The sequence below is a fragment of the Doryrhamphus excisus genome, linkage group LG6 (assembly GCF_037039965.1).
Source record: "Doryrhamphus excisus strain RoL-2023G ecotype Guam linkage group LG6, RoL_Dexc_Guam_v1.1, whole genome shotgun sequence".
NCBI lineage: Eukaryota > Metazoa > Chordata > Actinopteri > Syngnathiformes > Syngnathidae > Doryrhamphus > Doryrhamphus excisus.
This window is the reverse complement of record NC_136362.1, coordinates 17,992,743-18,016,834: the sequence shown is the minus strand read 5'-3', so window position 1 is coordinate 18,016,834 and position 24,092 is coordinate 17,992,743. Positions and strand designations below refer to the sequence as shown.

Here is a 24,092-nt window from a genome sequence, read left to right as displayed (position 1 = left end):
ATTGCAAACCACAGTGTGAGCTCCTTGTGTTGCCTTATCAAGTGTGTGGTCCCCTTGTTCACCGCCACCACCACCAATCCTGCATCCAATTCTGCCATCTCGCAAGCCTCCTGTCGGGTCTCATTCTCTCTGCGGTGCCAGGAGCAAACTCTCCATCTCAATTAATCACAGAGTTTCTAATGGAACGCTTCCCTTCAGGATGAGGCCCATCACAGAGGGGGCCGCAGTCAGTGGCGTCAGTGAAGCCCTTCTGATTACTTGAATACACTCGTAGCTTTGGAGTCACTGCAGATGTCTGCTAATTGTGGTGATTATGGCGAACGGAGGGGGGCAAGAATATATGCAATGAATTTCCCCCATTGCTTTCACGCTTCGCATCTTTTGGTTGGAAGCATCTGCTATACAAGCAGAGCATCCGCAGGGTTTGGAGACGGACAAAAGTGACAAAAGGGGATTGGGCACAGGATTCTGGATCGGTAACCATTTCAACGGCGAGTGCAGCCAGATTGGGTCAATTTATTTTTGTAGTTTTGTTCGTACGGAAAAGAATTGAAGAATGTTCTTATTTGCCTACTGCCTTGCTTCGTGATAATGGGTGGACATATTGACTATGAGCTGTACAGTGTTTGTCACATAACAACAACATAACTCAACACAAAATGTAATAAAATCCTTTATTATTAATGGAGAATAAAAACCTCCTAACCCAAGGGTCTCAAACTCAATTTACTTGGGGGCCAGTGGAGCTCGGGTCTGGGTGAGACTGGGCCGCATCAGGTTTTTAAAAAAAAAAACACATTTATTAAAAACAAAAAAATTTAAAAAACGTCGCTTTGGTTCCAATTTTCTACAAGAAAAGCTCTGATAAAACATTCCACTGTTCTCAAATATCTTACTTTTTAAAATAAATAACAAAATAAGATGAAAACTAAATAAATAAATCAAGAATAAAGAAAATCAATCAATCAGTAATAAATAAATATAATAATAATAATAAAACGGCAAATAATAAAAACTTAAGAAACCAGATATAGTTGGTGGGTAGACAAATTATTTTTTCAGATTAAAATGAACAAAGCATTATTAGAGCCCTGTAGACATGACAAAACACGACTATAGTCACATTTATACTCTTTTTATTTACAACATATTGCGCAACTGCAGGGTCTTGAGACACATGCTAACTCGCAAACTAGAGAGCTAGCGACCTAAACGATAGCCTTCAAGTTATTTCCTTTAAACTTAAATAGCCAAAAACGTACCACTTCCACACGGATAGGGAGGATAACTATTAACAGTTATTTAACCTTTATCATGAACATTAATCAAACGTAATAATTTTTTCTGGGTACATGATACCATACAGCATCCAAATCAAACTTGCGTGGGCCACACTAACATTAAACTTTCATATCAAGGCGGGGGCCTCAAACTAGTGTCCTGCGGGCCACATTTGGCCCGTGGGCCGCATGTTTGAGACCCCTGTCCTAACCTAAATGGCCCTGTGTGAAAAAGTGATTGCCCCACTGTTAAAACATACAACTGAGATAAATTGAGATCTATCAGTCTGCTAAATGTTATAAAGCCATTTCTTAAGCTTTGGGACTCCAGCAAAGAACAGCGAGAGCCATTACCCACAAATGGCAAAAACATGGAACAGTGTTGAACCTTCCCAGGAGTGGCCGGCCAATCAAAATGAACCAAGGAACGCAGCGATGACTCATCCAAGAGGTCACAAAAGACCCCACAACAGCATCCAAAGAACTGCAGCCCTCATTTGCTTCAGTTAAGGTCAGTGTTCATAACTCCACCATAAGAAAGACACTGGGCATACACAGGATGCATGATAAAGTCATCTGAATTTTGCCAAGAAACATCTTGATGATTCCCAGCACTTTTGGGGTACATAAAAGTAATGCGGCATTTCAGAAAGAGTACATCATACCAGCAGTAAAGTATGTTGGTGGTAGTGTGATGGTCTGGGGCTGCTTTGCTACTTCAGGACCTGGAAGACTTGCTGTGATAAATGGAATCTACCAAAAAATCCTGAAGGAGAATGTCCAGACATTTGTTTGTGACCTCAAGCTGAAACTAACTTGGGTTCTGCAGCAAGACAATAATCCAAACCACACCAGTAAGTCCACCTCTGAATAGCTGAAGTAAAACAGAATGAAGACTTTGGAGTGACCTAAATCACATTGCGATGCTGTGGCCTTACAAAAGGAAAAGTCTCCAATGTAGCTGAATTACAACAATTCTGCAAAGGTGAGTAGGCACAAATTCCTTCACAGCGCGGTAAGAGACTCATTGCAAGTCATCGCAAACACTTGATTGCAGTTGTTGCTACTAAGGGTGGCCCAATATGTGAATGCATTTGATGATCTGAAATGTGTGACAAACAAAAAAAAAAACAATTTTTTTTGTACACCCTGGACTGGTCGCCAGCCAATCACAGGGCAAATATAGACAAACAACCATTCACACTCACATTCATACCTATGGACAATTTGGAGTCGCCAATTAACCTAGCATGTTTTTGGAATGTGGGAGGAAACCGGAGTACCCGGAGAAAACCCACGCATGCACGGGGAGAACATGCAAACTCCACACAGAGATGGCCAAGGGTGGAATTGAACGCTGGTCTCCTAGCTGTGAGGTCTGCGCGCTAACCATTAGACCGCCATGCCACCACACTTTAACCAAATATGGTCAAAATAATCTAGGGGTCAAACTACCGATATGATAAAACATTTATTAACTGTACAGGCAATGACTGAAATACCATGATCACATTCATAACTGTTGCAATACAATACAATTTGCAGTGCAAATATAAAAATAACGTCTACATAGGATGAGATAATACTAAAATAAAAATGACGCACTGCAACGATGATGCAGCAAAGTCCTCAGTGCAGAACAAACAAAAAATACATATAAGATTTTTTGATATTAAATATTTGTAAATGTACATGATTAAAAACACAATATAATAAAAAAATGACATATATTTATATTATGTAAAACAACATTTCTATTTACAAAACAACATAAGCCGACCGGCTAACATTTATCAAATCAAACTACTAAAATGAGAGAATTTTGAATGCATGTCTGAACACTGAAACTGGAGCAAATCATACGGTATATGCCCTTATACATTTAGCATATTAATTAAGTTACATATCGGATATTCTCTCTGCTCGGTTGCAAGCTCACCACGGCTGATTTACTGTGGATGTGCTTTTGCAAGGCAAGACTTGGCTAATTCCTCTGGGGGCGAGTGCTCTTCCTGTCAGCCTGATCAAAGCTCGTCTCTTGATAAGAGCATAAACTGCTCCGTGCCCCATCACCGTCAATGTCTGTGCATGCGTGCGAGTGTGTGCGTGTGTGTGTGTGTGTATCCATCCCCCATCACCAGAGGCTGTATTATGCATTGTTGTTGGCATGCCCTACATGCTCAGCCAAGCATAGTCCAGTGTGGTACAGTACACACGTCTTCCCATCCCCAGCGCACTCCCCCTTGTCGTGTCCGCGGGCCCGCTTCATTTACCTTTGCTCCTGAATTAATGCTAGTTAACTGTCACATTACCTCAGATCTGCTGCCCCCCCTTGTTGTCAACGACATAAACTAGCCTCAGTTGTGTTTTGCTTTGATTCGCAGCACACGCATGAACTGACTTTGACTGCATGCACGGAGGCGTCGTCAAGCTGCAATCACCCATACATAACCTTTATCTGAGCAAGATGCGGTCTGGCGTGAAAATTTTAAGCTATTCGTTCTGTTTTCCCGAATAAACAGCAAAAAAAAAAATCCAAATGTTAAAGGGTTTTTTTTTGGGAAACCTTTGTGTGTGAAGGGCAGGTGTTTCCTTCAGAGGCTAAAAGTATGTGTATGTCTTCACATGTACGTGCGTAAGGAGCACATATATTTGCCTGCTGGAAGCGGGTGTGTTAAATTCTCTTAGCATGTGTGACGAATCCAGCGGCTGGGAAAAAGAGCAATGCGTTTCGTGGCCTCTTATTCACAAAGTGAATTCTAAAGAGGCTATCGATCTGTTCGGAACTCAATTGTCAATCTTAAGCTCATTGTGTTTATCTTATCTATGTGACCCGACATGGACTAGATATCTTTTAGCATCATCTTCTTTAAATCTCCTCTTGAATGGATATGATGCAGAATTAGAGGAGAGAGATGTAGCAAGTGCATGTGAGAGATAAAAAAAAAAAAAAAAAACAGAGCATCCCCCACTCTTGTGTCTTTCATCCTAATCCATGGTCTCTGTCCAAGAAAGGGCCTCCTTTTCACTTGTCTGCCCCAAAGCCTCTTATACGTGACCCCTCTGTGTTTCTCCCCCAAGGCTTTCTCCCACGGCCAGCGACCATGCACACAAACACACATCTGTGCATTTTAGTCATGTTTCAAATAAAGGAAGTTTAGGTAAGGTAAAATATTACTCCCACTCTGAGATCAAAAGAAAAAACAAAAAAAGGTCAGAATGCATTCTCTCTACTCCCTAAAAAAATATAAAATAAAAAAATATATATATATGCTGCTCAATGTCATACATTGCAAAACTTGACACAGCCTCTTATGAAAGGTTTTTGCTCGGAGGTGAACCCAAATTTACTGCCAGGGTGACTAACGCAGCTGCTGGGAGAGAGCGTGTCTCTCGTTAAAAAGGACTGACCTCAATAAAGATGGACGTTCGGCACTCGTTATGTAACTGACTGTGACTGTGAGGATGAGCCCGAATGTGCACACAGGAGGAGGGCATATACACAAGTATTTGGACGGGCAAAGTCTTTAGGATTTTTTTTTAATATACACCACAGTGGGATTGGAAAAAAATGTAATCAAAGTATAGATTTCTATATAGAGAATTGGAGTTACAGCAATTTTCAGGGGTCTTTGCACAACTGACATAAATAGAAATAGTTTCTCCGAAAAGTTAGTAAAGCAGTAAAGATTTATTGTCCACTGCAAATAATGCAAACCAGTCCCGGATGTACCCCGCCTCTCGCTTCAAGACAACTGGGATAGGCTCCAGCATGAAAATGACTCAACATGCAGCCATTATTACACTAATAACATGCCAACACAAGTGAGTACAGCTCACAGAGAACATGTCCAAATTGGGTCTCAAATTGGGTCTCAAACTCAATTTACCTGGGGGCCACTGGAGCTAGGGTCTGGGTGAGACTGGGCCGCATCAGGTTTTCCAAAAAAAAACAAAAAAAACGCATTTATTAAAAACTGAAAAATGAATAAACTTTGCTTTGGTTCTACAAGAAAAGCTCTGATAAAACATTCCACTGGAGACGGAACTGCACCGCACAGAGCTAGTGTGAGCCTACAACAGGGATTTCAATCTTGCGGAATGCTTCTGGTGGCCGCAATGGATTCAGTGTGACTCTGTGGTTAATGTTCACTAGTGGTTTTCCTCTTGGAACTTTGCCATGCAGGTCGTTTTTGTCCAGTGTCTGTTTTTTTGTGGTTTTAGTCTTGAAACTTTATCATGCACCCTGTGTATGCCCAGTGTCTTTCTCAGGGTGGAGTCATGAACACTGATCTTAACTGAGGCAAGTGAGGGCTACACTTCCTTACAGTAGATGTTGTTGTGGGGTCTTTTGTAACCTGGATGAGTAATCGCTGTGCTGTTGGGTTCATTTTGGTTCGCAGAACCCAAGTTAGTTTCAGCTTGAGGTCACAAACAAATGTCTGGACATTCTCCTTCAGGATTTTTTGGTAGATTCCATTTATCACAGCAAGTCTTCCAGGTCCTGAAGTAGCAAAGCAGCCCCTGACCATCACACTACCACCACCATACTTTACTGCTGGTATGATGTACTCTTTCTGAAATGCCGCATTACTTTTATGTACCCCAAAAGTGCTGGGGATCATCAAGATGTTTTTTGGCAAAGTTCAGATGAGCCTTCATGTTTTTTTGTGGTTTTAGTCTTGAAACTTTATCATGCACCCTGTGTATGCCCAGTGTCTTTCTTATGGTGGAGTTATGAACACTGACCTTAACTGACGCAAATGAGGCCTGCAGTTCTTTGGATGCTGTTGTGAGGTCTTTTGTGACCTCTTGGATGAGTCAACGCTGCGTTCCTTGGTTCATTTTGGTTGGCCGGCCACTCCTGGGAAGGTTCAACACTGTTCCATGTTTTCGCCATATGTGGTAATGGCTCGCACTATAGTTTGCTGGAGTCCCAAAGCTTTAGAAACGGCTTTGGAAAGTTTTTGGTTTTTTTTTTATTAATCTCAGTTATGTTTTAAAGGGGGCAGAGGGTCCAAAAGGGACCTTCCTGTTTTTCCGTAAGTTATTTCTTGAATATCATATCAATGTCATATCATTTTTTTGGGGGGGGGGCAAATATATGAAACATGACTTTCTTTGTACTTTTCTTAAAAGTAATGCTAAAATGTCGTCATGATCTTGTAAGCCCAGTCTCATTTGTCGTATCATCTCGTGAACTGGGGTGTCTCATGAGAACCCCTATTAACACCGACTCACACTGACTACGGTACAGCTCCGGTCCTGATCCAGCTTAGATTGCCACAAAGTGCCACTCACATTGACTGCAATGGACGCAGCAGTGAGCTCTGCTCCGGCTGCAGAGACTCTCAGCTTAACCAGAGAGTGACTTCAAACAGATTCTTTCTGTTGTGCCATACGGCCACTGTTGCAACTGAGCTGCAACGGAGCCGTAGGAACACAGTTGGACTCGCGCAGCACAAGATGTGCTCCATATTGTATTGTAACTGGATAATGTACGCAAACTAGGGCAAAATTATCACGTTCATTTTCAATGTTACCATGTGAGAGGTATTTGTGTCAAATTGAGCAACTGAGAAAGTGCTGTGGTGTACAGATACTCCTGTAATTAACTATACGGTGTGTTGTGACATTAGTACAGTAATGTTGTAGCATGCATTTCATGGCCTCAACTGAATAGCGATACTGTATTCTGTAGGACCACATAAAGTATATATAGCAACTCTACAATTGCAGTATTTATGGAAGGCTTTAAAACCGCTTCTCCTATAGAGTTACTGTAAGACCTCAGAAGTGGTCACACAGCAAACATATCAGACTGCAGCCAGAACAGAGAGGCTCTCTGTCTTGTGCAATATTGAGGGACCTGATGTTGGTTTGCACTCTGCTTAGTGTGACCCCACCCCTGGTAAATACAGGGTTGGAGGTTTCCTCCGTGGATAAAAATATACCGGCCTCTTGGCAGAGTGGGGAAGAAGGGCCAGAATTCCTTTGCTGATTCTATTGTACACAAAAGGAGCGACAGGCAGGCATGTTTGCAAAGTTAATAAAAAAAAGGGCGACATGTTTGGAAAAGGTGAGCAGGCTGACTGCTTCCTGCTTTGCCTTTTGTCCACCATGAGCTTCCATACCTTTGTCATTCATGACATCATAAGCCTGCAAGGCAGATGACCTGAGTTTCCATTGCCGCGGCTGCTAGCACACTAGTTAAACTACTAAAAACTAGTAAAAACTCTCCTCCTGAGGTTTGTTCTATACTATAAATATTTTATTTGGATGAGAATCATTGAGAAGTTTCCTGAGCAAGAGAGAGAAGCTGTCTAAACTAAGCTGAGACGAGGCAATGTGGGGGACTTCCTGATTTGAGCAAAGCACAGGCTAAAGTTAGCCACAATCATGGCTTCAAGAACACTCTGCCACTAGGTAAGTAACACAGCTCTTTGTTTGTATTACAGTTGAGAACTTGCCGAAAGGTTAATATGATCTTACTGTACAAATAATACAAAGATGCATTATATCTGCATTTCCATGCTGTGTGTGTACGTCTCTAATGTTATGGCTTATCTTTCAAGGGACCAGCCTGATTTGGAAATGATACACCATCTTTAACAACCAACAAGGGAAGCATACTATGTTGGACGGTTGCGATCAAAAAGTTCAAAAATGAATCAGAAGGAGTTATCTGACGGTACGGGCCTGAGGGATGTCTTTGACATACTCGTCAACGTCCCACCGGAGCAAGTCTTGAGTCTGACATTCCAGCTTGGGGAGTCTCCTGAAGATAATATCATACACGCCTTGTGTCTGATTATTCTCGGTAAAGAAGAGCAAGCCTTGGACAAACTGGGCCTGCTGGGGGACCATGACCTGGCTAAGCATCTTGGTGAACTATGGAAGAAAAGTCAGGGTAGATTAGAAGACTTTGCACAGTACTGTGGAGAATCCAGACAGTTAACAGGAGAATCTTTGGCAGCGTTGGCTCGTGTTTTTAAAATTCTGTTCAAGCACAGACTGTGTGATCAGATTTTAAGGAATCTCGCCTATAAAAGGGCCCTTTCCAGTGACAGTCCCGGTGAAGATCTGTTATATGATTCGCTCAGAGAGGAAGCTAAAGATGTGTGTGGGCCTCAGCTTGCCGTGTGGATGTGCTCCTCCAGGGATCTCAAATCAGACTCTTATCATGATGCCCCTAACAGTCTGGTTGAAGGGGTGACAAACCAGGTCAGAGGCTTTCCCAGCACACTGCAGTCAAGCTGCTCCGAGCTTTCTTTTCCCACGCATCTGGAGATCAGCCTGCCCGTGACAGTCCCGTACGTGGAGGACAAAATGACTCCAGAAGCACCAGGAAACCCTGAACAAAGCCTTATTACACCTGCTGGGAGCGACAATTCTCCTGAGCAATCTCAACTCTCGTCTGTGTTGTCGCAGCCAACATGCAGCAAACTGCCAACCACGGATGTAGAATCTCAAAGCGAGCACATAAAAAATATGGATTTCACCAAGAAAGAACCTCTGAGCCAAAGCACGTTACCAACAATGGTGCTTTCTTCTTTAGCTTCTGCAACAAACAACATTCTACCCAAGAGAACTGTTTCACTGGAGATAGATAAGGCTGAAAGCGCAGAAGAGGAGGATGAAGAGGTCATATTTTATTCATTTGTCATCCTACATGCTCCAGAAGATGCGGAAGTAGCCGAGATCATGAAGGAAAAACTAGAAACTATCATAGGTCATAAGGGTGCGACTTTCTCCGAGGACTTTGCTATACCAGGCATGAGCACCCTGAAGTGCGTAGAGGATGCTATCAACAACTCGGCTTTTACTCTTCTGTTGCTCACCCGCAATTTCAACACACGTATGCTGGAGGTGAAGACCAACTCGGCGCTGATCAACTCCATTAACAAGCAACACAAACACAACACAGTCATACCTGTGCTACCGAAGGACAACCGCATGCCCAAACATAAACTGCCTATCGTGCTGCAGACTTTGGTTCCCCTTGAAGAGAGCAAATGCTTTGAGAACAAAATAAAAAAGGCGTTGTCATCAGCAAAAATTAATAATCAAAAAAGAATTTGGTCTGAAGAGCAGAGAACACGAAGCGAACATGAAACAGCACATATGCTGGGAAAACTCAACATCGTCCGCCATCCAGTCGACGTTCCCAGTGCGGAATCAGTCTGGCAACACCATCCAAGCATTCATATTGAAAATGCTAAGTATATTATGATTGGTAATGACTCTCAAATGACTGTGGATTACTGTGGAGTTGCTGAGAAAGACAATTCTATAGTCACAGATGACAGGAAATAATTGCCAGTTGGTATGATTTTTGTCAAAAACACTAAAATACTTTTTTTAACTCTGAATTCTCACCATGACGTCATAGGTATACATCTATTTCATATAAAAGCCATTTTGCATTTTTTAAAAACAAAAATAAAAATAAACTCAATCATCAGATATCTACTGCCATCTGCTGGTCGATGTGTGATTCACACGTCGTTTCTTCATATGCTGCAGGAACATATTGCAACCACTCGGGGGCGGTAGAATCTAAAAGTTTCAGTATGGTCATCCAACGTAAGATTGTCTGCAAACTGCTCATAGTTATAATTAAAAATTGTCTGCAAACTTCTCATGGTTATAATTAAATGTGCTACTTTTAGAGTTACAAGAATTGTTTTATTTGGGATCCAATTTAATATTAGTTGAATCTAAAGCGATGAATAAACATGGTTGACGCTGCTTTTGTCACATTGAAGAGGTTTTCCTCTTGCGTGTGTTCTCATGTGTCATCTGGAGAAGTAATATTGAATGATGAGTTTCCCCAAGTACAGTTTATGTGCTTCTTTGTGGTCTGAAATGTCCTTTGTCTCACTGCTTAAATGAGGATGAGAGTGCATAGATAAATTGACATTGTCTAAATCTTATAAGCGGTGTCTTGTCTTTCTCTTTAAAGTAGAGGAAGGGGGTTCAAGTTGATAATGCTGTTCCGGGGAGAATATCTTGTTTTGCTCGCCAGAAGCCTCCAAAAGACAATAAAACAGCTTTGCTCACATCAAGGATAGACCAATACTCTTACAAGTGATCTGACCACTAGTGGACTACGTACATCAACTAGTTGAACACCAGCTTGTGTCCATTATGACAAGCGATGCTAATGCTATTTTGTACACAACAAGCTAAGTGTATTGAAGCGTGGGGCTTCGGTGTTTTTGTTTATCGTTTCTGTTTGGCGTGAAACCACAAGGCAGTAAAACTGGGCAATAAAAGCAAAAATACTGACTTTACACTCACACTCACTTTGGCTATCTGTGTGGCATTAACGTCGCCCTTTTTCTTCTTCGGTAGTGTTGTACGACAGGTTGACGCCATTGTTTTTAATTACTGCCACCTATCGGTGGTATTGGGCACATACATACAACATTGGGCTCCTTCACGCAAGTAAATAAGGATTCACCACAGTTATTCCGTTGCTCGCCTTGTTGGACAGGTCATAAAGTTCATTATTTTTCTATTTTTATATCACTGACAATGATGCAGAACAGCTTCGGTGATGCTTCGATTGTGCATGGCTTATGAGAAAACTTGAGAAAATGTTGCTATGAGGATAGATTTCTGAAAATTTATCAAACATAAAAAGAAAAGACTGGGATGATTTGATGATTACATTTCTGTGTCACTTCAGGTAATAACTATCCTTTCATGTTTTCTTGTTTTAAAGGATACAAATGAAACAGTTTAATTTGGTGTAAATTGATTGGTCATGCCTGGAGAGAGGGTGCACGGATGACGTCAAGGAAATGCGACTGTAGTAGGTAGGTTAGGTTAGCCTTTTTTTCCTCTTGGCTGTGTTGTGGTCAATCAACGGAACCCACACGTCCTCTCAAGTTCCTGAGTTTTTGTCCAAAAAGAGCGACTCTATTCGCCCTATACTTCGCCCGCTATAGTAGTATAAACTATAGAACCAGAACACTGCAATTACGTTCTGGCATTGAAAATACATTTTAGCATTGGTGAAATATGATATGAAAATGATAAAATACTGTAAAATTTGAAATTTCTAGACAGTGCAGTCGATTCGTGCTCCAAATGTGGATAATGTCACTTTTGCTCATGAGTTAGAAAAGGATGGAAACGGTGGGTGGAGCGCACATGCGCACTAGAGCCCTCTCCACTCTGCTCTGCTGTGCGAGAACAACGCAGAGCAGATTCTGCGAGGAAAGAGAGGGAGGGAGAGGACCAGAAAAGAAGCGACATGGACACAAACGCCCTTCTTTGTTTCAAAGTTTCTTCTGACTCTGTCGTATTCTAACTCCGTAATCTCGATGGATTTTTTGCTCGGGAACGGTAGGGAAGGGATCCACAAACCGCGACACCAGGACGTGACAGTGATGTGAACATCAGATGGTTTATCTTCACATTCTGGAAAAAAGGTGGGGGGAAGATCTCGCTGCGTTCAATTCCCGCGATGTTGACATCTTGAGTCTGGAGGAATTCCTGACTCGCTTGGTTCTTCCTGCCCTGACGCAGTGGAAGCATAGAAGATGGGAGATGACAGTGGTATGAGACGGACCTTCATCGTCCCTGCCATCAGGAGCTTCGACCACTATGACCTCACCAGGGCGAAGATCTCCTGCAGCTTGACGTGGCTGGTGGCCAAGGCGTTTGGCTCTGGTAAGCGAATCTATAACACCACAAGTGTCCCATATCATACATGATTGGCGTATTTCTGACTAAGTGAAGACATTTCTGTTTACCCTTCACGAAAGGTCAGAAGTCAATCCCCCTAACACCTAACATGGGATTATTGCTTTAACTGTCACTTGTCCATTGCTAATTATTCCTCCCTGTAGGAAAGAAACTCTTATGTAACGTGACCGTGTGTGAAACAGTCAATAATGTTCTCACTAATACTGTAAATGACATTAGGTGCGCCCCGTATGGGTTATGGGCATGCTTGTATACATAGATTTATGGGCAATCATTTAGAACAAGGGTCTCAAACTTAATTTACCTGGGGGCCACTGGAGCTAGAGTCTGGGTGAGGCTGGGCCTCATCAGGTTAAAAAAAAACATTTATTAAAAACAGAAAAAATATATTAATATAATATATTATAATATGTATAATAAAAATGCTTTTGCTTTTTCTATACCCTACACTTTTCAGTGCTTTGGTTCCGGTTTTCCACTAGAAAAGCAATAAAACTAATAAAACATTCCACTGTTCTCAAATATCTTAATTTCTATTTACTACACAAAATAAGATGAAAAAAAAATGAAAAATGAAATTAAAGCAAAATAAAGAAAATCAATAAATCAATAAAATAATAATAAAACAGCAAATAAGAAAAACTTAAGCCATATATAATTGGTGAGTAGAATTTTCTTTTCGGATTCAAATTAACAGTATTAACAGTTACTTAACCTTTAACATGAACATTAATGAAACTTAGCTATTTTACCTAATTAGCAAGTTAGCATCGTTACATTTGGGCGCAGCGTCATAACTTTCATTTCTGGGTACATGATACCATACAGCATCCATATCAAACATTCAACTTTCATATCAAGGTGGGGGGCCTCAAACTAGCATCCCGCGGGCTGCAAGTTTGAGACCCCTGATTTAGAAGCTCACAGATGATGTTAAATGGACCCTCGAGTCTCTTTCTGTCAAAATATGATTAAAAAAATCTCAAATAATTGCAGTGTTTTTCCACTAATCTCTCGTTTATCTCGTTTAGTGAATTTCTGAAAAGTAGGAAAGCTGTTCACTGTTTTAAACATTATTAGACACCCTCTAGACATGAACTAACAACCCTATAGTCACATGTAGGCTGGTGTTACCAAATATAGTGGATGTAATAAGAGCAAATAAGCCATTTAAGACATAAATAGGAGAGCTTGTGTGTGTTGCTATGAATGTGTTCCCTAAGGCAGCAGAGTGAGTAGCGGACAGGAAGTTACATCAGGGGTTCAGAGTTGAGTTTCAGCTTGCCGTGCGTACTTTTGCGTACCTTGGCTATTAGGTCATCTACGTGTAGTCACAGATTCCATTCAAGAATCAATGAATACTGTTAACTTGCTTTAAAGCAGTGCTTCTCAAATAGGGGTCATTGAACTGTCGGGGCCAAAGAGTATTTTGCGCATGTACATATTTATCATACTCATGCAGTTCCCACTTCAAGTAAGCTTCAACCCGAAAACAACTCTGGGAAGTGGACCATCAAAAGACAAACCGCTATATGTCTTCCAGTGTGTCAGACAGAGCCGCATGTGATTCCTTTGCAGCTGCATGAAAGGATGGATAGATCCAGAAGGTAGATACTGTAAAGAGGGCAACATGTGAGAACACCGGGTCCTTCTGCCTTGTTTTTCCTCATCCCTCTAGTGACATACTTTCCGCTCCGAGCATTGGCAAGAACTGTGGCCCAATTCATAACAGTAACCAAGAGCTTGTGCAGCCTAGTTTGGAATAAGAGATATGTTTGTAAAGGGGAAAGGTATACAACATCTACTTTTAATTAGTTGGTAACATGCATGTTATTGAACTGATGAAGGATTCATAGTGTCTTGAAGCAACTGAGGCACAATTGAGCGCACAACTTCATTCAAGTACTTTGTTATACAAAGATGTACAACTATGGGAAATTGAGCTGGACATTCAGTATGTGACATGTGTATATGTGGCATCACTGGCATCACTGGCATCACAACAGGAGTTCAGAACATTCAGAAAGAGTCTCTCATCCCACAAGAGCTGGCATGTTCATTTTACACTTGTGGTTCACTATTCTAGTCTGGAACAACAATTTTAAAAAGTTACTTAGTATTTTTGTTATGGGACCAAAAGCAGTACCAAAAACATATGCATGTAAGGACCTGATTGGATAGCTTTCGTGACATATAGTATGATGTAATTTACCCAATATTTTTGCTGTATTTACAAGTACAGATTTCACCAAAACCTTCTAAAATGTACTTTTAAAGGAAAACTGCACTTTTATTTGGAAATTATGTCCATCATCCACAATCGTTACGTGAAACATGACCACACGTCTTTCCCATTTCTGTGCTTTCGAAAGAGAAAAACAGGTAGCAATGCACTTAAGAGGACACACTTATTTCAACTGTAAAACTCTAAAATAACTCCCTAACCCCCAAAAAACAGCAAACAATATTCTATTGACATTACTAACGTGCATGTAAACCAAACTACAGCAATATTGTTATTGTGGCAGATAACACAAAGAACGATTTTTCTGGTGTAGTGACACAGCACTTTCACAGGGGTAGCAGGCCCAATCCAAATCAACGCAATAGGACAGGAAACAAGAAACAAAAAGAATAATATGAACAACTATGTAAGATATGTGAATTACATTTTTTTTGGTATGTGACTGTGTATATATTGTGTGCGAGAAGACTTGCACAGCCCGGCTAGCTCAGTCGGTAGAGCATGAGACTCTTAATCTCAGGGTCGTGGGTTCGAGCCCCACGTTGGGTGCTACATTTTCGTTATGAATTTATTCCAAAAAAATCCTGGAAGTTTCCTCAATCCATAGCTTTATTAATACCACAAGCAACAACGTACCAAAGGGTAAAATAAATACGTTTGTGATGCGCGATATTGTCCGATAACCATAAATGGTGTGATGCTATTTTCTATTTTATGCAAAAAAAGGAAAGTGTAGGTGTTATGATTACTTTACGAACCTGAGATGGTGTCCCAAGTGTCTTGAACATGATTTATTGCAAATGTTTTAAGTATCTATAGAGTGGTAACGATACATTGGTAGGATATGATAATAATGAAGAACAATATTAAACCTTACAATAATACAGTCTTTGTTGATTTTTCCACAAAGGATACTAATGCTAGCAGAGATAAACACTGCTGACTATGCTAAGCTGTGTCCTGGGGGTCTCCAGGGCACCAGTCATCTACGTTCCTGGACTTCCTGTTGCAGCTACTTCCTGTCTTTTTCCTCTTTGATGGCCAACACAAAAGATGCTTTTCTTCTCCCGCTGAAGGGGCAAATTTTCTTGTTTTCCTGACAGCAAATTTAATGCTGACAGTAAAAGTCATGCAGGTACACACAAAATAGTTTTGTGAAAGATTTTAAGTAGACTTAGTGTTAAAATTTTGTGTTATCAAAGCTTTGTTAATTTAATTAAAGGCGATTTTACAAATGTCCCACAGCATCTGTCTGTTTCTTAAAATACTTTTTACCACCAAAATGCTAGTAGTCACAAGTTTTATGTTAGCTCCTTTCTGTTCTGCCTAAGAAAATGGATTTCATAAATGTCAATTTTTCATTCCATAAGAGAGGAAATTACACTCATACACCCTTCCACAGGGTCCTGTGTGACTACCATGATACACAGGTGTCCCTGAGGTGTCCCCAGAAGACGGCTCATGAACAATACGAGTATGTGGCTAACAACAGTGACGTGAAATGTGTGTTTTGCTACAAAGCCCAGACATTGCTAACCTTATTGCCTGTTCAAGTAACGCAGGGCTGCACAATACATGCACGCACATATCTGGCCTATGTGGAAGAACAAATAGACACGCAATTTGCAGTGATAGTGGTGCATTCCGGAGTTGTTAAGATTTAATCTCCTAAGTGTTTGAACTGGCGGAGTTCATTAAGGTGATGCTCTCTGAGTTACAACTATATTGAGGAAGCAATCATGTTTATGTTCAGTTCAAGAGTCAATTTGAATCCGGGGCATTTATTTAATTGGTTCCACACCTGACCATGATAAGTGGAGTAGGATTAATATTATAAATGGAACATTTACGGAGTTAGAGGCCAGAAAGCTGAGTATGACTTTCTAAATGCAATCTTTAGAGCCCTATAGACATGAAATAACACCCCTATAGTCACCTTTACACTCCTATTCTTTGTTTCCAAAACATTGCTCAACTGTAATGCACAGATTACAGGATCACGGCAAGGACAGAGAGAGAGGGCCATGGCAAGCTAGCAAGCTAACTAGTTATCCTCCAATTTATTTGCTTTATTCTAAACTTAAGAAAGGTTTTAAAATGGAGTGGGGGGGAAAGGACAAAATAAGAAGCCAACAACTTACCACTTCCACACTGAATGTGAGGGTAACTTATTTTCATGCGTTTTCATGTCATTTTAATGTGTTTGACCACAATTTTTTACCTTTACCTTTAAATGTCAACCTGAAGTTATGATCCCAAAGAACATTTAATGTTGAAGAAGTGGAATTTGGCGACAAAAACACCCTTTGTGGTCATTTAGTGGCCTTTTGCGCAGTACTTTTACTTTTAAAAGTAACTGTTCCCTCTCTCTTGCTGTACAGATGAAGTACCAGACGAGCTGTTAGAGCCTTTCTACAGGGACCAGTACAACCAGGAGCACCTGAAGCCTCCAGTGGCCTGCCTGCTTCAGTCTGCGGAGCTCTACTGCCGCGCGGGAAGCTTGATCCTTCGCAGCGATGCGGTCAAACCTTTACTGGGCCACAACGCCGTCATCCAGGCTTTGGCCCAGAAGGGTTTATATGTCACCGATCAGGACAGACTTGTGACGGAGAGGGATCTGACCAACACGCCCATACTCATGGTTTGTCTTCACTTCCTTTTCTGACTTATTTGACACAGCTACGTATATTACAAATACCGTACATGACTTAGCATATTGACCTGAATATAAGATGATCCTGAATATAAGACGATGTTTTTCAAGACCCATTTTTGGACAAATATTTTCAAGACAAAATCATAGACAAAACCTCTGTTTGAGTGACGGGAAGAAAAGCTCCGACTCCCTTGAAGAGAATCTGTTTGGCGCAATATAAGAAAACCCATCTTTTTCATCCTTTTTTTCTGTAAAAATACCTGTTGACATTCCTAGTTAATTTCAGTTAATTGGTTGATATGTGACGCACGATACCGTCTTTAGAAATCGAATATTTTTGGCATAGAAAACCTTCTTACGATCTCATCTAAATATGATTTAACAGTATTATTGTCCTCTAGGCATGAAATCACACCCATACAATCAACTTTAAATTCACATTACCCAATATAGTAAACATAATAAGAGAAAATAAGACAAGATAAATAAAAGTCATGCTTGTGTGTTGCACTAAACATGTTCTGTGCGGAGGACAGGAAGTGGCTGAGATTCAGCTTGTTGTAGGTTACAGCCCCAACTATAGCCCGTGTTATTATTAAGACTATGATTTTTATATGATTATTGTGCCTGTTGTGAGATCATTTATACCGGCATCAAAAGCCTGACCAGTGTTGAATACCACATTCACAATTTGAATGTGTCTTCTAACGACTTATATTTGTATTTTAATTCAATAAGCCATTTTTATGCTTGAAAATACTTCATTCAGGCGGCACGGCGGTCGAGTGGTTAGAGCGCAGACCTCACAGCTAGGAGACCAGGGTTCAATTCCATCCTCGGCCATTTCTGTGTGGAGTTTGCATGTTCTCTCCGTGCATGCACTGTGTCGTGTATGGTATCACGTAACACACTGTCAGATGTTACTGGGCCTTTTACACATGGTAGATTTTTGACTATTAGACTGCCTTGCTTAGGACATGTGATGCTAGAAGAAAAACAGCCTCTAATGACGGGTTTCCTATAACATCTCATTACTCACCGTTCAGTCTGTGTGCCATGTGTATCTGCTTGATGACAGTAAAACATAGAAGGTTTTTATATGAGAAAACTAGAGATGTCCGGTATTTGATTTTTTGCTGATAACCGATATTGCCGATTACGATATCAACCGATATCGATATGTGTAACATCACATATATTTTTCTTGATTTTCTTTTGTTCGAGTGGCTACTCCACTAATGTATGTATTACATATTTTATATAAGCATACATAGTGGTGCCTTGATTTATGGTATTTTAGAAAGATTCAGTTTACTTTTAGTTAAAGCGACTACTTTGCGCTCTATAGCTGATATAATGTGTATTACTACTACGTGGGATCTATAAAGTTCTTGTCTTAGCCATCTGATGAAATGAAATACATTGTTTTTGGTGCCTAGCTGGTTTTTAAAACAGCACTTCCTGTTTCCCAGCATGCTGTACTGTTATAAATGGCTCATAAGTTACATGTTTACAGCTCGCGCAGTTATTAGGGTATTCTGCATTATTGGTTCATAGTGTCTTGACTGTTGTTATCTAGCTATTACATTGCTGTGTGATCGAGTGTAGTGGTTAGCGTTCCGGACTTTGGAGTGGACGCCCTGGGTTTGAATCTCCACTAGTAAGCACCATCGGTATTCGTCAGGAAGGGCATCCGGAATTTAATGGGCTCAAGCCAAAAATCAGTATGCCGATCAAAAAGATCTGCTGTGGCGACCCCCCCCGAATTTGGTACTCTGCAACCAAACATGCAAAATCCTTAATGTGAGAGTAGAACATAAAACATGTTTTAATGTTTAACATGTAAAGCATGTTTTAATGGGGTGTGAAGTTAAAAATAAATTAGTATTAAGTCAGAATAGTCTTTAGACACCTAACTTGTTGAGACTTGCAGCCACGTAATGCACTCCACGTTGCTTCCTTTGCGCCCCAAATTAAAGAATCGGGATTTGAGAAGATTCTGCTCTTTGAAAGTACAGTAAATGTGTGGCGCAAACGTCTCATACATCACTTCTGCTGATGACAGAAGGTGTCTGCATTGCAGTGTGGCCACCGCTCTCACACCCGCCCCCCTCCCCCTGCCATCTTTCTCGCTGCTGTCTTTGTCACCTGCCTCTATATCTTCCCTTAATTACCTTCACTACATGCTAACTTATCTAAAACCTGAATGAAGCTTCTTTCTATGCTTTTTCCAGCTTCAGGCAATCGCTCCAAAGAGCCAGTTGAGGGTGTTTTCATGTGTACTCTTTGTACACTGGCAACATTGATTTGCCATGTAATGGTCCCAGAAAATTGAAAGTTGATTAATCTGTTCTTGTAGTATTTGAGGCAATGTAGTGAGCACTACCTGGCTGCTACCAGCAGGGGCGCTGTTGAGTCAGTCTCAACTAGTTTGCTGGCTAAGGACAACCAAATTGACCTTGAATATGTTATTGTTATGTTGTTACGTTGTTAAAATTCGACCCTCGTGAGGATAAGCGGTAGAAAATGAATGAATGAATGAACCAGGGTTCAATTCCACCCTCGGCCATCTCTGTGTGGAGTTTGCATGTTCTCCCCGTGCATGCGTGGGTACTCTGGTTTCCTCCCACATTCCAAAAACATGCTAGGTTAATTGGCGACTCCAAATTGTCCATAGGTATGAATGTGAGTGTGAATGGTTGTTTGTCTATATGTGCCCTGTGATTGGCTGGCGACAAAGACAGCTGGGATAGGCTCCAGCACACCCTTGTGAGGAAAAGCGGTAGAAAATGAATGAATTCAAAAGACACACTGGTGTTTGAAAAGATAACAGCATTGCCATGGCAACCATATAATTTAATGGTCTATAAAAATGGTGGACCAGCCAGGGCACATCATGTTGCTGATTGTTGACTTCTTTATCAGTGTTTTTTTCTTGAGTTTTTTATACCATCTGAATGTTTCCTGAGTTCTGGGTTCATTTCATACTGGTATGTATTTGTACTGGGTGTGTAGAGTTATTGTAAAAAGTACATTGTATTGGCAGATTTTGTGCCAAAGCACTTTGAGCTATTGCTTAGAGGCAGCAAAAAAACTCACGATTTTCCACAGACTGTGCCTGAAGAATTAACTTGAGAAGGCGGAGCGTACCGGGCAGTCATTCAGTCAGTTAGAGGACGAATGGATGCAGAAAAAAACAGGGAGGGGAGGGGCCTTCCAGTTGGCTGCAATCCAGGTAGAAGCATGAAATTTGAGCAAAGATGACAGGAAAGGGTGCAAGGATTTTGAAAGATGAGATGGGAGAGAAATGTGGAACATGGGTGGTGTCAGAGTAGGAAAGAACATGTGCGAGTGAGTAAGATGAGGAGTGAAGGCGGAGAACGTGGAAAAGCACGAGGGAGGAAGCAAAGGAAGTGACACGCGGTATACTGCAGCAGAGTGGAGGGTGGGGTCTCACAGTGAGTCAAAGCACGTCTGGTGGGTGCACAAATGAGTACCAACCCCTCCCCCTTCACTCATATACTCTATAAAACATGCAGAAGCTGCAAAGTCTGTCAGACCTTTCCCAGTGTGCACATGACCTCCATCCTTTCCTCGCTTTAAGTGTCAGAAACGGAGTACTAATTGAATTTGTCTGCAGTAGTTCTAAGCCAGACGAGTAGGTGCAAAGTCGTGCCGTAAAAACACACGTGAACCTGTGTAAAGTGGACACTTTTTAGGCTGTTTGGAGACAAGGGGGCTACTTGGATGATCTGTTTGCTCAGCTGCATAGGCCTTTATGGATGCCTTTGATCAAGGGCACACAACGCAATCGTGCGACAATAGTGGAGGATGCTCCTCTTTTCTAGTGTGACCGCTGTGTCTGCCATTTTCACAGCCTTATAAGGTGTGATTGTCACCACCGGTGTGGTGGACTCGCTTCTGTGCACACACACCAGACAGACAGCAATGGTTTTAAGCCCATGTTGTAGTATCAACAGTAGCGCCAAAGTCTGCAGCTGTCTACCTCCCTGACCGCTATAATGACATCACAGGCAGTTAAGTACAAAATGACTCATACTTAGGTCCAATGTTGAGTTAAAATATGTACTATATTTGATTAGTCGGTATATCTTTTAGCTTGAACTGACACAATAAAACAGAGGTCTCACACTCAATTTACTTGGGGGCCACTGGAGCTTGGGTCTGGGTGAGACTGGGCCGCATCAGGTTTTCCAAAAAAACCCCAAAAAAACGCATTTATTAAAAACAAAAAATGTAAAAAACTTTGCTTTGGTTCCAATTTTCTACAAGAAAAGCTCTGATAAAATATTCCACTGTTCTCAAATATCTTTTTTTATCTTATTTTTCTACACAAAATAAGATGAAAAATAAATAAACAAATCAAGAATAAAGAAAAGCAATCAATCAGTAATCAATAAATAAATATAATAATAATAATAAAACGGCAAATAATAAAAACTTAAGAAACCACATATAGTTGGTGGGTAGAAAAATTATTTTTTTCAGATTAAAATTAACAAAGCATTATTAGAGCCCTGTAGACATGACAAAACAGACATTTATACTTTTTTTTATTTACAACATATTCCGCAACTGCAGGGTCTTGAGACACATGCTAGCTCGCAAACTACAGAGCTAGCGACCTAAACGGTAGCCTTCAAGTTATTTCCTTTAAACTTAAATAGCCAAAAACTTACCACTTCCACACGGATAGGGAGGATAACTATTAACAGTTATTTAACCTTTAACATGAACATTAATCAAACGTAATAATTTTTTCTGGGTACATGATACCACACAGCATCCATGTCAAACTTGCGCGGGCCGCACTAACATTAAACTTTCATATCAAGGCGGGGGCCTCAAACTAGTGTCCTGCGGGCCACATTTGGCCCGCGGGCCGCGTGTTTGAGACCCCTGCAACAAAGTGTCAAAAGACTGGATGACCAAATTACAGTGGTTACAGATTGTTGAGACTGATGTGGTCGCATCATCGTCCGAGCTGCGGTTCATTGAAGTAAACATGAATTCCAACATATCCTCTGAGCACAATCCCCTCTCCCTTGGGAACTGGGATGCATCACAGGTTTCCAACATGATAAGGACATTCAAGAGTGCCGCTTATCCTCTCGAGGGTTGCTGGAGCCTATCCCAGCTGTCTTCGGGCGAGAGGTGGGGTACACCCTGGAGTGGTCGCCAGCCAATCACAGACTTTGTTTTCAATGTATGCAATTTACAATGGATAGTAAATATATACTGCCATACAAGCTGTACACGGACTACTCTAAAGTACTATATCTAAGATGAATTTCTTTAGTACAGTAATCCCTCTTCTATCACAGTTAATTTGTTCCAGGGCTGCATGGCGGTCAAGTGGTTAGCGAGCAGACCTCACAGCGAGGAGAACCGAGTTCAATCCCACCCTCGGCCATCTCTGTGTAGAGTTTGCATGTTCTCCCTGTGTATGCGTGGGTTTCCTCCCACATTCCAAAAACATGTTCGGTTAATTGGCGACTCCATATTGTCCATAGGTATGAATGTGAGTGTGGGATAGGCTCCAGCATGCGGCTGCAACAGTAACCCCTGCTTTTTTGTGTGGGGGTCATTTATTTAATTTATTTACACAAAAAATGTGTAAAATTTGCTTAAAAATGTAATTTCCGACTCAAATATATTTAATTCTTGGGGAACCTCTGTCTAGAACACACGCTTCCATAAGCCTTTTGACCCCAGTAACGATTAAGGAGTTTTATGCAAAATAAGCTTAGAAAAGCTTTAGTCACTAAAAAAGCACTGGGGGTTTTGATGGAAATCTAAGCCGAAACTTCATTCTGAGCTCCGTAAGTCAGTCAATCCTGCAGCATTAGGGAGAGTGTGTGCTGTGCCAAATACTGGGCAATACATGGAATTTCTGCAATGTCTGCGGATTGTTTGATTGTCATGTTTACATAATGGAGCTATTATACAGTGTATAAAATGTGGGTTGGGCCACACCCCTTTATCTTAATTCCTTAAATCACCAAGACATTATGAACATTTTCATGCTTATAAGTTTGAGTGAACAATTTGGGCAAGTTCTGTTTCCATCGCATTGCTAACACTGACGACAAGCCTATCAAACACTTTTCAGATATACAGTAAATAGAACAGAGAATATGAGGCAACAGTCGCATGGCTATAACAATGGGAAAAGGTCTGAGGTTTTATGACCTAGAATATAGTGTAGATCTACAGCAGGGGTCTCAAACTCAATTTACCTGTGGGCCACTGGAGCTAGGGTCTGGGCGAGGCTGGGCCGCATCAGGTTTTCAAAAAAAAAAAAAAAACGCATTTATTAAAAACAGAAAAATATACAAACTTTTTCAGCACTTTGGTTCCAATTTTCTACAATAAAAGCTCTGATAAAACATTCCACTGTTCTCAAATATCTTAATTGTTATTTTTCTGCACAAAATAAGATGAAAAATAAATAAACAAATCAAGAATAAAGAAAATCAATCAGTAATAAATAAATATAATAATAATAATAAAACGGCAAATAATAAAAACTTAAAAAACCACATATAGTTGGTGGGTAGACAAATTATTTTTTTCAGATTAAAATGAACAAAGCATTATTAGAGCCCTGTAGACATGACAAAACACGACTATAGTCACATTTATACTTTTTTATTTACAACATATTGTGCAACTGCAGGGTCTCGAGACACATGCTAACTCGCAAACTAGAGAGCTAGCAACCTAAACGGTAGCCTTCAAGTTATTTCCTTTAAACTTAAATAGCCAAAAACGTACCACTTCCACACGGATAGGGAGGATAACTATTAACAGTTATTTAACCTTTAACATGAATATTAATCAAACATAATAATTTTTTCTGGGTACATGATACCATACAGCATCCTTATCAAACTTGCGCGGGCCGCACTAACATTAAACTTTCATATCAAGGCGGGGGCCTCAAACTAGTGTCCTGCGGGCCACATTTGGCCCGCGGGCCGCGTGTTTCAGACCCCTGATCTACAGTTTGTTTTTAATGAGTATATTTCTGCAGCAGAGTACTTGGTGAGCATCACAATTTTCCCCTCAGATCAATTATTTGCTGCTGACATCAGGTTTTGGTGTCCTGTATCACACTTCAGGAGGGGTTTGCTTCCAAAGGATCTATTTTTTCTGTGCACGGCGTCTG

At 40.8% G+C, this 24,092-nt stretch overlaps 2 protein-coding genes and 1 non-coding gene across 6 annotated transcripts in view; all 3 read left to right on the top strand.

The window, feature by feature from the left end:
• The first annotated feature begins 7,425 nt into the window (after window positions 1-7,425).
• ticam1 (TIR domain containing adaptor molecule 1) lies at window positions 7,426-10,407 on the top strand. The gene is made up of 2 exons (XM_058066855.2): window positions 7,426-7,706; window positions 7,856-10,407. Exon 2 carries the CDS (start codon window positions 7,947-7,949, stop codon window positions 9,594-9,596), a length of 1,650 nt encoding a protein of 549 aa, XP_057922838.2. The 5' UTR covers window positions 7,426-7,706; window positions 7,856-7,946; the 3' UTR covers window positions 9,597-10,407.
• Window positions 10,408-11,352: 945 nt separating this feature from the next.
• The window catches only part of camsap2b (calmodulin regulated spectrin-associated protein family, member 2b), a 34,976-nt gene continuing 22,236 nt past the window's right edge, over window positions 11,353-24,092 (top strand). The window contains exons 1-3 of one of the 4 annotated variants that reach the window (XM_058066850.2): window positions 11,353-11,722; window positions 11,820-11,963; window positions 16,626-16,885. In XM_058066850.2, the coding sequence (XP_057922833.2) occupies window positions 11,834-11,963; window positions 16,626-16,885 (390 nt within the window). In that variant the 5' untranslated portion in view covers window positions 11,353-11,722; window positions 11,820-11,833. Of the gene's footprint in view, window positions 11,964-16,625; window positions 16,886-24,092 lie in introns of all 4 variants that reach the window. The other 3 variants (XM_058066852.2, XM_058066853.2, XM_058066854.2) reach the window with 3 other exon arrangements.
• trnak-cuu (transfer RNA lysine (anticodon CUU)) lies at window positions 14,721-14,793 on the top strand. The gene has a single exon. It is a non-coding gene; the product is annotated as a tRNA-Lys (tRNA).